The following is a 13,147-nucleotide window of genomic DNA, read 5'->3' as shown; positions in this document are numbered from 1 at the left end:
CCTCCCACCCCTCCCCCAGTTATACGGGAGATTAGAGTTCATTAATTAAATCCGCTTCACAGATCGAACTGTAACATTATTCCAATCACATTTATCTTACAGGCGGCGGCGAGGATGGCAGCCTCGCTGCCAGCGCGCAGGGGAGCCTGAGCCGGCGCCGGGGACGCACGGCGCGCCGCGCTCCTCCGCCACGCCGCCACGCAGCCCCTCCATCTTCCTGCTGAGCCTCGCGGCCCGCGCGCGCCCCGGCCTCGGGGGCTCCGGCTCCTCTCCCGGCCTCTGGCCTCGCCGCGCGGCCCCCTCCGCGGTCCCCGGCCCCCGCCCCAATGCTCCCCCGCGCGCGCGCACACTCGCACTCTCACACACACAAACGCACACCCGCGCGCACCCGCCAGCCAGCCGCTGGCCGCTCCATGGACCGAGTGCCCCGCTGTCCCTGAGTCCAGTCCAACCCGGGATGAGAAATTGCAAAATGGCCCGGGTCGCCAGTGTGCTGGGACTGCTTATGCTCAGCGTGGCCCTGCTGATTTTGTCGCTCATCAGCTACGTGTCCCTGAAAAAGGAGAACATCTTCACCACTCCCAAGTACGCCAACCCCGGGGCGCCCCGAATGTACATGTTCCACGCGGGGTTCCGGTAAGTGCGGGCCTCCGGCAGAGCGCCCTCGGGGGGGCCTGATGGAGGGGGACGCGGCAGGGATGGGGGCGGCGGGGTTGTCCGGGTTTCTCCGAGACGCAGGGGGCGAGAGAAGTGCGTGGTCCTTCCACTCCCTGCTCCGACCACCCCACCCACGCCGCCCCCAGCCCGGAATCCCATGGTAGCGTTTCCCCCGTTCTTCGCCACCCTTCTGCATTTCAAAATCGCGGGGCGGGGGAAGGGGGGGTGTAGGAAAGGGTGGTGGAGCGGGATGCTGCGTGTGTTGGGGCGGGGGGTGGGGGTCAGGCGTGGGGTGAGCGCCTACCCCTCGCCCTGTCTGCGGACTGGGCGGCCGCGCTCTGGGCGGCCCCGGGCGGCTGAATGGCGCAGGCGCCGGCCGCGGGCCCCCCCCCTGCTCTCCTCCGCTCCCTCTCCCCCACCCTTCTGGGACCTTCGAGCCGCTGCTCTGAGCTGCTGAGCGGCTCTCTCGACCCAGCCCCCTGTCTGGGATTTCGCAGTTCCCCCGCTCCCGCGGAAAGTGACCCTCCCAAGGGCCGCCTCCCCGCGGCACGGGTCTCAGCCTCCGGCGGGGCGCAGGGCCGGCCTGGGAACGCGCAACCAGGCGCAGATCCTCCGGCGTCCCCGCCCCTACCTGTGACCCAAGGCGCTCTCCCTTAGGGCCTCCCGGGAGGCAGCCGGCAAAATGCTCGCAGCTCCTCGTGGTCCCAGGCGCGTCAGCTAGAGACGCGGGGCCCAGAGCATCACTCTGGGGCAGAGGAGCTGAGCTGGCCGGCGGCCTCTGGGGCCCCCAGCGTGAGGACAGGCAGTAAAAGCCGGCTTGGGCTCTGCGAGGGAAGAGGTTAAACCAAGAACCAGCCCAGCCTTTCCCCGGGTCTCCGCGCTGCGCTGCCGGTTTCCAAAAATCAATTTCCCCAAAGCAGCTCGGGGGCGAGTCAGGCCGGCGCGGCCGCTGTCCGCGGTGCTGACTCGGGCGGGCTTTGCCGCGCCCGGGCTCCAGCGTACGCCGGGCTCCCGCCCCTGCGCTCCGCCAGACGGCCATTTTATGGTCGCTCCATGCTGGGGGTCTGGACAATAGGGACTGCTTTCCCGAGGGCCTTGCCTCCTTGTGGGGCGTGGAGCCCTGGGAGTGGGTCAAAGGAAGGTGTGGGGCGTTGGGGGCAGGATGGAGGCAGTGCGTGCGCCAGCTGCCCCCTCCCCAGCCGGTGGGACTCCATGGCCACCCAGTGGGTCTGAGCTGAGGCCAGCAAGTGTCTGTGCTCATGCTTACCTCCAGGTCACAGTTTGCGCTGAAGTTTCTAGACCCGTCGTTTGTGCCCATTACGAAGTCTCTGACCCAAGAACTCCAAGAGAAACCTTCTAAGTGGACATTTAATCGGACAGCGTTTTTACACCAAAGGTAGGGCAGCGGGCGGGGGGAAAAAGAACCAAAACATTGCTTTGGAGTTTTGGAAACGCAAAAGCAAAACTAAACTAACTAATTAACTAAAAACCCAGACCAACACAAGACATTTGCGCTGTGTCCTTGGCCCATGTACTCTCTCCTGAGAGGTCTACAGGATGACCAGTTTCAATTGGGGGTTGGGGCGGGAGACTTGTCAATATCCTCCCTTCCTATCTGGGGCATAATTGAACACCAGGATTTTGACACCAGAGCCAATACTGTCAGCCCCATCTATGGGTTATATTTGTTTTTTATAAATAGGATTCATGGCAAAAAGACCACCCAGTGCATTTCATTACCTGCTGAAAAAAATTTAATATTAAAATGGTCTTTTCCCACCAAATTCCCCAGAAAATACCACAATTCATCTCCAAACACATGCACCTATTTAAGTGCAGCTTTGTTTGGGTTTTGCCCGTTTGTTTTCATTGAGTTTTTGCAGCATTAACGTTCCCATACTCTACGCCGACAGTTCTCAACCTGTGGGGCAAGACCCCTTTGGGAGTCAAACGACCCTTTCCCAGGGGTCGCCCGATTCACAACAGTAGCAAAATGACAGTGATGAAGTAGCAATGAAAATAATTTTATGGCGGGGGGGGGGCACCACCACATGAGGAACTGTATGAAAGGGTCACGGCATGAGGAAGGTTGAGAACCACTGCCCTATACACTTTCTTCATTCTTATGACCTACGTCCTGTAGCATTTTAGACTTGAAAGAGTTTGTTTGGGGTTTTCGTTTTTGAGGGGGTTGGGGCAGAGGGAGCAGGAGGAGATGTATTCCAACTTGTGAATTCTCCTGTGTGATTTTGGTCTGCTCTTAGCAACCTGTGATAAGTCATTTACCCCTGCTTGGTGGGATTATTTTACTGCTAAATGGAATGTGAGCCATCTAGTGTATTCATTAGGGGTGTGAATACTTGTTCTACAAACCACTGTATTTAGGGGTCTTGGGATGTGGTCACAGCATTTCTAGCTCTCGTGCCTCTCTCTTTAATTTTAATCTACTAGTAGAATTTAAACAGATTCAGTAGAGATCTGTGGTGTCATGAAGATGCATCTATTGATTTGAAAAATTAGCCTACAGTCATGTACATCTGATTTACATTTTGAAATCTGGAATCTGCATAATCAGAAACTACTTTATCAACACCATCGATGAATTCTATAAGGTCTATAATTTTATAGATCCTTAAAAAATAGTTTGGGTTTTTAAAATCCAATATTCATTTTACAGACATCTCAGAAAACATTCATGGATAGAACACATTATCCATCTCCCCCCAAATATACTTTTAAACCAGTACGAAGTATCCTCTTCACACGTTACCCAAATGACCATTCCGAACAGGGTCTCCTTTCCCAAACTTTCCCCACTTTGGGATCCCTTATTTAGACTTCATTCACTTTTTACCAGTACCTTTGTAAATTTGCCTTTATAACAACCTGCATTAGTTCTACTGGTAACTTTGAAAGTTTGGGTGACTGCGCCTCTATACCTTGAAGATTGTAGTCATTTAAAAAGAACCCAGTTCCAGGGAAAGTGATGAGTTGCGTCCTCGTCCTAGGCAAAAGACATGAGAATCTATGTGCTTCCCTGGTGTTAGGGAACTCAGCCTCAAAGTAACGCGTTGTGTCTTAAACACTTTAAACAGCTGAGACTTTAAAGGGAATGCTGAATTTTACGTAAAACTCAACCTGAATGCTGCCTGATTAGCTCTAAGTACCACCAGGCCTAACTTCCTTCTGAATTGTTAGAATAGATGCGTTTTCATGATTTACAATAGTTTCTCCAGCCCAGCACTTGGCTTCCCCAACTAAATTGTTTCTATATAATCAAGCAGTAAAGTAACTCTGTTTCATTATTCAAAGGATCTTAATGAGATTATCATCTCATTTCTATTAAATATTCAACTACACCCACTGCTATTACCATTTTTATATTTTAATAATAGATAATACTGTCCTGACTCGTATCTACTTGGCTCTTATTTGATACTTGATATTCCCGAGCATTACGATCCAACAGCGGAGCAGGAGCCCTTGGTTGCTCAAGCTGCAAGGCGTGTGTAAATTGTCGCTCAGTGGTGGCAACTACCCAGTGTGGCCTATGCCTTCCCTGTGACCATGAAAGGCAACTCTTCTTGTAGAGCAGAAAGCCAAGGAAAGGCAACAACCCCCCCCCCCATCACAATTCTTGCAAGTCTCCAAGGGGGCCCTGCAGAACTTAACCGAAAGATCAACACATTTCCATAGCCTCTGAAACAGCCCTGCTCCCAAAGACCAGAATGTACAACCTTTCGTGGGTTCCATGTGCCTGAGATTCTCCTTGTCTGAATGAAGTGGCCACATGAAGACGTAAGGTGGAAAAATGGGATGCATTTAATGAATTTCTTTTTATTTTAGGCAAGAGATCCTTCAGCATGTCGATGTAATAAAAAATTTCTCTTTGACCAAGAGTAGTGTTCGGATTGGACAACTGATGCACTATGACTATTCCAGCCATAAATATGTTTTCTCCATTAGCAATAACTTCCGGTCACTACTTCCAGAAGTGTCGCCCATTGTGAATAAGCATTATAATATCTGCGCTGTGGTTGGAAATAGTGGGATCCTGACAGGGAGCCAGTGTGGACAAGAAATAGATAAATCCGACTTTGTTTTCCGTTGCAATTTTGCCCCTACGGAGGCCTTCCAAAAAGATGTTGGAAGGAAAACCAACCTCACCACCTTCAACCCCAGCATCTTGGAAAAATATTACAACAATCTCTTGACCATTCAGGACCGGAACAACTTTTTCCTCAGTTTAAAAAAGCTCGATGGGGTCATTCTTTGGGTACCTGCCTTTTTCTTCCACACTTCAGCCACGGTGACCAGGACATTAGTCGACTTCTTTGTGGAACACAGAGGTCAGTTGAAGGTCCAATTGGCTTGGCCGGGAAACATAATGCAACATGTCAACAGGTGTGTATGTTCTTTGCATTTAACTCATTTCCCTCCCGGATGGCAAATCAATTGTGTGATCTCTCGGGGGGCGGGCAGCGAGCTTTCCAGTTACCGGTGGTGGTGAACGGAGAACCGTAAGGCAAAGTCTTGACTGTTCTTTCATGAGGAATGAAAGATTGGTTCTGATTAAGGACTTCCATCTTCAACACCGGGCTGGTAACCCAATGCCAAATGGAAGGATCAATATTTCGTCAACACCATACCTAGTTCCCTTTTGTTTAATCCTTGGAAGTAAACCTAGTGAGTAGTTATGGAAATCACCCAATGACCAGACTTTTTTTTTAGTGCATAGCTATGTCTCCATGATGCCAAAGGTTAAATTAACACAAATCAAGAGTGAGTGAGTGAGTCAGTGAGTGACTGAGTGAGTCAGTGTGTGAGTGAGTCAGTGAGTGAGTGTGTGAGTGAGTCAGTGAGTGCATGAGTGAGTCAGTGAGTGAGTGAGTGAGTCAGTGAGTGAGTGAGTTAGTGAGCGAGCAAGTGAGTGAGTCAGTGAGTGAGTGAGTCAGTGAGTGAGTCAGTGAGTGTGTGAGTGAGTCAGTGAGTGCATGAGTGAGTGAGTCAGTGAGTGAGTGAGTGAGTGAGTGAGTGAGTGAGCGAGCGAGCAAGTGAGTGAGTCAGTGAGTGAGTGAGAGTGAGTGACTGAGTGAGTCAGTGAGTGAGTGAGTCAGTGAGTGAGTCAGTGAGTCAGTGAGTGTGTGAGTGAGTCAGTGAGTGCATGAGTCAGTGAGTGAGTGAGTGAGTGAGTGAGCGAGCGAGCAAGTGAGTGAGTCAGTGAGTGAGTGAGAGTGAGTGACTGAGTGAGTGAGTGAGCGAGCGAGCAAGTGAGTGAGTCAGTGAGTGAGTGAGAGTGAGTGATAAGAATATGCACTTGATGTAAATACTTCTCTCTGGAGGGGATGCTTCAGTATTTTGCAGATTTCCAAGATTAGCCAATCACCTAGATAAATCAGAAATAGAATGAATGATCTGCATGATCTGCAAAACTCAGTGGAAAGTGTTCCATGAGCACCTTGTGACTGGCCACTTGCAACCTGATGGACAGAGGTGTCATGTTTTCGTCTCGCCTGGTGGCTGGTTCTCAGTGTCAGCTGGATGCTAGAATCACGTAGGGAATTTAAAAAAAACAACAACAAAAAAACTTTGGCCCAGGCTCTCTTCCAAGAGACCCTGATTGCAAGTGGTCTGGTGGGGCCCAGGTAGTTGGTATTTCTAATAGCCTCCCACATGAGCTCACTACGCAGCCAGAAGTGTGATCCCATACATTCTGTAAAGCCAGGTCTCTTGCAGGTTGTCTCTCCACCATCTAAATGGCCTCAGCTTTCATGTCCCTTACACAAGTAGCCTCAATGCCCTCACATCCTATCCAGCTATTTATTATAAGGTAGCTCGTCATCTGGAATGCCTGGTGACAAGGAATCCTAAAGACTTTGACCCTGTAATGCACTATTCTGGTCCTGGGGTCACCTCAAGCCTTCCAAAGGGAAGGTCCTTTCATTTAGTATCTCAGAGAAGGAGGAATCCTACTCTTAAGGAGCTGTGCTTTACAATCCAAATTGGAGCTTTACCTTCAAGAGGGAGGAAGCACAATTCTTAATGACCATATGCATAACAAGCATGTGCTGGGACCGGCTCAGTGTCCGGGGATGTATGATCACTGGTTTAAGAGGTCACTATGACCCGTCTCCTGAATGTAAAGATGAGAGAACTGAGGTACTAAGAGCAAGCACGACTAGGCCGCAGCCCCCGTGAAAATGGGGCTGAAGGAACCCGAGGTTCCTGTGTCCCTGTCACATGGTGTTTTTACTTCATCATTTTGCCTCCCTTCTACTCGGTGAACGGCTCCTTGGGGTGAAAGAACTCCCAGCAGCCACCTGAACTGTGTAGGTGGGAATGCTAAGACTTCATGACTGCAGCAGAGGAGAAAAGGCCTGCGTCTCCAGGCGTGAAGTAGGGAAGCAGGAACTGCAAGGGCTTAGAAACTCTGGGAAACTTTTCTATGTGGCAGGCCTTCTGGAAGGCCCCTGGAGTTAGGCCTACTGCCCAGCACCACACACGTTTGAACCTGACCCTTTGGCTTGATGAAAACGAAAAGGAAATACGGTTCCCAGAAACCTGATTCCTGAGCAAGTGATCACACATTCATTCATTCTCTCTCTCTCTCTCTCTCTCTCTCTCTCTCTCTCTCTCTCTCTCTCTCACACACACACACACACACACACACACACACACACACACATGCACACACACACCAGTCTTTACGTATTTGACAGTGCAGATAGGAAGGCTTCAGAGTCCCACCATAACTTAGCTTTTTTTTGACAACTCTAAAAGTGTGTAAATATTTTTCGCAGGTCTTTTCAGGTCAAACAAGAACTTGGGAATCCATGGTCAGAAGCTGGAAGACTAGGGGGTACAGTTTTTTTTCACAAAAGGGTTTCCAAGCCCGGGAGAGAAGATTTATTTCTGTTTGGGGAGGGAAGTAACAGAGAAGGCCCCTTAAACTACCACCTGCACTACATCTGGTGGACGCCTTCCTTGGTGTCCCCAGTGAGTCATAGCCCCCAGTCTTGAAGAAGGCCCAGAGGTAGGGCAAGCTTCAGAGGGGTGCGGCCTGCGGTCAGGAGGACCCAAGTTCCTGACACCATCGTTAAATTCTTACTCTTTTTCCACCAAAGTCTCCACAATTGCTTTTCACACTGGGTTCCATGCATCAGGTGGCCAGCCCTGCCCAAGGGTTGTTTGTGGTCCGTAAGATGGATTCACAGTGTCTGTTTCCGGAACAAATCCACCTCCCGGCCCAGGCAGAGCACCCCCTCCCCCTGAAGCTGGAAATCCTGGCCTCTGAGCCCATGTGTACTTCTTGTTCCACAGGTACTGGAAAAACAAACATTTGTCACCCAAGCGACTGAGCACAGGAATTCTTGTGTACACCCTGGCGTCAGCGATCTGTGAAGAGATCCACTTGTATGGATTTTGGCCCTTTGGATTTGACCCCAACACAAGGGAAGACCTTCCGTACCATTACTATGACAAGAAAGGAACCAAATTCACCACCAAGTGGCAGGAGTCCCACCAGCTGCCTGCCGAGTTTCAGCTCCTGTACCGAATGCACGGGGAAGGGCTCACCAAGCTGACTCTCTCACACTGTGCCTAACGACTCCACCTGGAGAGTGCCAAAGGGCCCATCCTTCAGAAAAGTGCCCGGGTCCCCTTGACTAGGCTGCAGAGCCGAGCCCAGAGCACCTCTTTCAAGGATGGCTTGCCCAGTCCGAGGGCAGGCGGCGGCCCCTCCTCCCTCCTCTGCGCTGTTCTTTGACTGGTCTTAGCAGACTTCGCACAAGGTTTAGGAAACGGTAGATACGAGAAAGTGTTGCATTCTGAACGATGCTGCTAAGGAAACAGAAGTGTTTTCAATGTTTGTATTTCCATAATAAACTGCCTCCCCTTTCTTGTTCATCAGGACGAAGGCTGTCGTTTCCACAGCTGTGCTCAGTCTGTGGCCTGGTCATCGTGGGCCTCTGGCCAATTTGGGCAAGATCTCAGTTGTGCCGGTGGGATGAGACTTTTCAAAACTGGAACGATTTTTAAAAGCCGGTTTGCTTCTCTCTCCCTCTTCCTCTCCCATCCCCCTCCTTCCCTCCTCCCTCTTGCTTTTCCTCCACTACCTTTCCTCTTGCCCTGTCCCCCTGGGGGCTTCATCATCTGCTAAGACTCACACGTCATTAGCTTTGCTTGTATGTGTTGGCATCTGTACTTGCTGTGTTTCAGGCTCTGGATAACTTTGATGTTTCATGACAAACTGAACAAATCATGACGGGCCCCTTGTGCTGAATTTTAGAAGGAATGTCCTTTGGGAGGGTGTCAGTACCCCCCCACCACCACCACCACAGGGCGGTCCCTATGCTAGGTGGCAAAACTGGAGTGCATCTTTCAGCACACAGAAAGCAGGTGTCACCGGTGGCATGGTGCCATATGGTCCGCATGCTACTGCAGCACACGGTTCTGTGGTCACAGCTGCTCCGGCGCCACCGGGTGGGTTTAGTGCCTCCCTCAGTCCCCACCCAAGCACTGGCCCACCAGTCGGCTTCTATGCCCAGGAGAGAGAGAGGACAGGCCTGCAGGACGTTTGGCTGTGTTCATGGAATTGTAGGTTCGCTCAAATGCTGGGGCCACGTTGTCCTGGGGACGCTGTTGGGAACCAGTGGGCTCAGAGCAGAAGAGGTTCAGGTCCAGGCGCTGCCATCGCTGCTTCCGAACTTTTTGTTCTCCTCAGGACAGACGTGCAACCTCTCCAGTCTTTCTTTCCACCGGACTCAACGCGACACACCCACAAGTGAAGCCCTTCGAAGGAAAAGCCACGAATCGTGGCAAGAGCTGACCCTCCGTAACGCTGGCCAGTTGACGTTGTATAGTCTGCCACGAAAGAACACCTTGAGCCTCCTTCCATGTGTTCTTGCCTTCGGCCCTCAGTGTCGAAAGTCCCATCGCTCCTGCCCCTGGCTTCTCCCTGAGCGGCTCTGTGCTTCCAGTGCAGCCCCGAGTCTGGCCAAGTGGACATTAAATGTTAATAAGCATTTCTTTCTCCTGTCAAATGCCAGTCAAGCACATTTGTTATCTATCTGAGTGGAGGAGCTGGTTCTTTTTCCAGAAATTGCTTCTAGGTTCCTTCACTGTTACAAACACCATTTGAAAAGGAAAAAAACAAAACTTGCATTTGTTCCATAAGCGGCTCATGGCCCTTCTTTGGGAATGTAAAACCATTCCTGAACCTAAACCAAATCCCACGAGGAAAGCGCACACCTAGGCTCCTATGCCGCCGGTCCTAGGGAGACCGGTCTCAGTCTGATTTTCTCCAGAGAACGACCTGAGCAGAGAAGCTGACCGAGAGTGAGCCAGATAGTAACTCGTGCCAGAAAAACCATGCCAGCCCCAATGCCTTACCGACCCTCACACATGCCCCGGGCACCAGCGGGGTGTGGCAGACATCCGGACAGGTGGAAGCAGGGACCGAATAGACGTTTCAAGATGGGGGAACCACGAAAGGAGGCTCCACCTGACTAATTATAGGGGAGGTACTAGTTAAGCATAGTTAAGTCCGGGGGTACAATTGGGTGGGTGTCAAAGGCACACCGACTTTGTTCCTTCCCTGTGCCTTTAAAGGGGACCAAGCCACATGTTTCATGCTGTACTCTGTGTGTGTGTGTGTGTGTGTGTGTGTGTGTGTGTGTGTGCGTGCGCGCATGCGCACGCGCTCCACTGAGATAGCAGATTGATAACTGCCGGAGTGTTTAGATGGCCGCTCCTGAGCACTTTGTTCCTTTGGTTATAGCAAAGTAATATTAATGCCGATATTACACCCACCAGGTTCTGACTCGGCGCTTTCATCCCAGTACGCGCACTCCGTTTCACTAAGCGCACACAGCTTGGACCAGGCCGGTGAAAAGCGCAAAAGACCAGAATCCCTAAATTCAGTTCATGTTCTGTACCTGTGCCATTTCAATCTGAGCTCCCTGTAAGGCCAAGGTGTTTGTCTTGTACATTCAGTGGGAGTGGGGAGAGGGGTGTCCAAATCTCACTACTCTTTCTCTCTCTCTCTTTTTTCTGAGGTGAACTTGTTTGTCCCTAAAGACTCCAAAGTTCATTTCAGACCCGGCTCCATCTTCCAGTGAGTGGACTGCCCCGTCTCCCAGCCGTGTGTCTCTGACCCGCTCGCACTGGAACTGGGGATGTTGAGGAACCGGTCTCGCCTTCCAGAACGTGAAGCGCTCACAGGTCAGGCTCACCCCTGGCTTTGAGGAAGTTCCTCCTCAGAGACCATCCTTCCATTTTCTTTGAAAATCTCTTTTAAAAAAATCCCAACCCTTCTATAGTGATGAGCGACAATTCTCCTAATATATGTCACAAAATTTTTTTTAAAAACACTGTTGCCACGCACTTCAAATCCTTCCAGGTGAAGACAGCCTGACCTCAGACGGTCCCACTGCAGAATGAAGTCAGCTGTGTGGTCAAAATGCATCCCAGTGTCTGAGCCAGGCTTGTTCCTTTTTGCCTGTCTCTTTTGCCCTCGGCCTGCAGTCCTAGCAGAGATAACAGCCTCTGACCAATCACACCAGGTCTCTCTCGTTCTTAAAGGCTGTTTCAAAGGTTAAACCTAGGTAACCCCTGGCAACAGGGTCCCGGGGTCTCTCCTGACTGTTGTGCCCCCTGCCCGGGCTCTTGCTCTCTGAGTCCTGGGGAAGCTGGTCCTTTCTCCAGAGCCTTTCCGCTCCTCTTTGGGGATGATCATGGTAGACTCTGCCTTCAGCTCCTGGAACGAATCCCACCAAGGATTCGTTCATTTGACCCCAACACAAAGGGTCGTTGGAGACACAGAAGGAAGAGGTGGGAAGGACCCACCAGCACATGACTGCCTGCTGACTGCTAGACTCTCGGTGGCTCTGTGGGGGTGGTTCTGAGTGCCACGTGCAGACCTGTAGAACCAGGAGAGGCCAGGTTGAGTGTGGTGGTAAGAATGCTTCTCGCTTCTAAAACTCTGCCCATGGCTTGGTAGCGCAAAGGTCTTTGGGTCCTCAGCCCTGTGGCTGCCTGACATCTTTGACAGGCATGAGCGTGCTTTGTGTGGGTAGGAGTATGCGGTTGCTTCGCAGTGGCTGTGGTGCTGGCTGGCTGTGCCCTGGCTGTCAGGTACTTGACCTTGGGGCTACCAGCAAGGATGTGCAAAGGGAGGGCCTCCCCACCCTCCTTGTGATCAAGCCACCGGCATCCCACTGGGTGGGAAGTGCGAGGACAAACCTGTTTGGTGGGGAAACTGAAAGCTGGAAGATATTTCTTCTGATTTGGGCAAGGCATCAGTTAGACAGGCTCAGGCCAGAAGGTGGTGTGGCCGTGGGCCAAGGGAGGCAGGGTCCAAACGCTGGAATAGTAGGACACGGGAACTAGAAAAGACCCTTGAGCTTGCCTAGTCTGCATTCTTAGCTTTATAACCATGAAAATGGGGACATGGAAAGGTTAGGTGATGGGCCCAAGATGACACGAGTCTTGAGTGGAGTCACTGGGACTCCTGTCCCATGCTCCCTGACCCCATCAGCATCCAAGGAGGATGAGCTCAGAGGAAAGTGACTTGGATCTGGGATCCACAGGGTACATTTGCAAATTGCAAGGAGTAGACAGGAGGGGGAAAGACCTCCCCAAATAGGTATTTCTTTTAGCTCTCATCCTCAAAGAATAAAGGGGCTCCTTGCCTGACAGCCCCACAACCCATGGTAATCACTTTCCATCCCTCCCTGAAATGTGAGAAGATTCCCTTGGTGAATCACGATTCTGGTTCATCACAATTCAGTTCCTGGTGGCTCACGGGTGACAGCTGGATTAATATCCAATAATCTGTTCACCTTAATAAAACCTTGTTTCAGTAAAGCACGTGCATAATTGAATGCTGCAAAGAGTGACGTGCTCCATAGGTGTAATTTTCAACCTGGGGCCCCAGAAAGGAAGACACCTTCGTCAATACCTTCCTTATTGTAAGTAATCTCAGCAGCCTATAAATTACTGTGCTTAGTTTCCTATGCTAAGACGATCTGTAATTGGTCCTGAATAACTTTGGCTGGGTCTTGATGTGTAAAGATGACACTCGGAGCAATGTTCTGCTTCTGTCTGGATCCTAAAATCATTTTTTTCCCATCATCCAAATGTTCCTGGCAAAAATATATGTTTAGCCTCTGCTTTTTCCTGAGCATGGGGACCTGCCCTTGGGTTTAGAGAGACTCTTGGGCCCCTGTGTGTGTGGCTGAGGCACCCAGAGGGTGCATCGAGGTGCTGGGGATTAAGGTCCAGTTGATCAAGGCCATAGATCAGTTGTCACCAAGGATGAGGATGACTGCTCAGCCACACAGACAGAACTTTGGAATGGGAACATTTTTGAATGTCATTATTATGTGGCGGTGTTTCTTAAGATGTATTTGCGTTGTGGTGACGTATGATTGAAGGCATGGGTGATTATAGATGCCTGTTCTTCAAGGAAGCACCTTCTCTTGTTACTGAT

At 50.9% G+C, this 13,147-nt stretch overlaps 1 protein-coding gene across 1 annotated transcript; it reads left to right on the top strand.

The window, feature by feature from the left end:
- Positions 1–457: 457 nt before the first annotated feature.
- Positions 458–8,260, top strand: ST8SIA3 (ST8 alpha-N-acetyl-neuraminide alpha-2,8-sialyltransferase 3). The gene is made up of 4 exons (XM_075533087.1): positions 458–636; positions 1,931–2,053; positions 4,504–5,061; positions 7,978–8,260. The coding sequence occupies exons 1-4, from the start codon at positions 458–460 to the stop codon at positions 8,258–8,260; spliced, it is 1,143 nt and encodes a 380-aa protein (XP_075389202.1).
- The last annotated feature ends 4,887 nt before the right edge of the window (positions 8,261–13,147 follow it).

The sequence above is a fragment of the Tenrec ecaudatus genome, chromosome 15, assembly GCF_050624435.1.
Source record: "Tenrec ecaudatus isolate mTenEca1 chromosome 15, mTenEca1.hap1, whole genome shotgun sequence".
Taxonomy (NCBI): Eukaryota; Metazoa; Chordata; class Mammalia; order Afrosoricida; family Tenrecidae; genus Tenrec; species Tenrec ecaudatus.
The sequence above is the reverse complement of the archived record's forward strand: the minus strand, read 5'-3'. Positions and strand labels throughout refer to the sequence as shown.

What these genes read in the sequence shown, in the direction of transcription:
- ST8SIA3 (XM_075533087.1), top strand. Translation starts at nt 458, where the DNA reads ATGAGAAATTGCAAAATGGCCCGGGTCGCCAGTGTGCTGGGACTGCTT. An exon ending in ATGTTCCACGCGGGGTTCCG is followed by an intron (nt 637 to 1,930) that starts GTAAGTGCGGGC and finishes GCTTACCTCCAG; the next exon opens with GTCACAGTTTGCGCTGAAGT. An exon ending in ACAGCGTTTTTACACCAAAG is followed by an intron (nt 2,054 to 4,503) that starts GTAGGGCAGCGG and finishes TTTTTATTTTAG; the next exon opens with GCAAGAGATCCTTCAGCATG.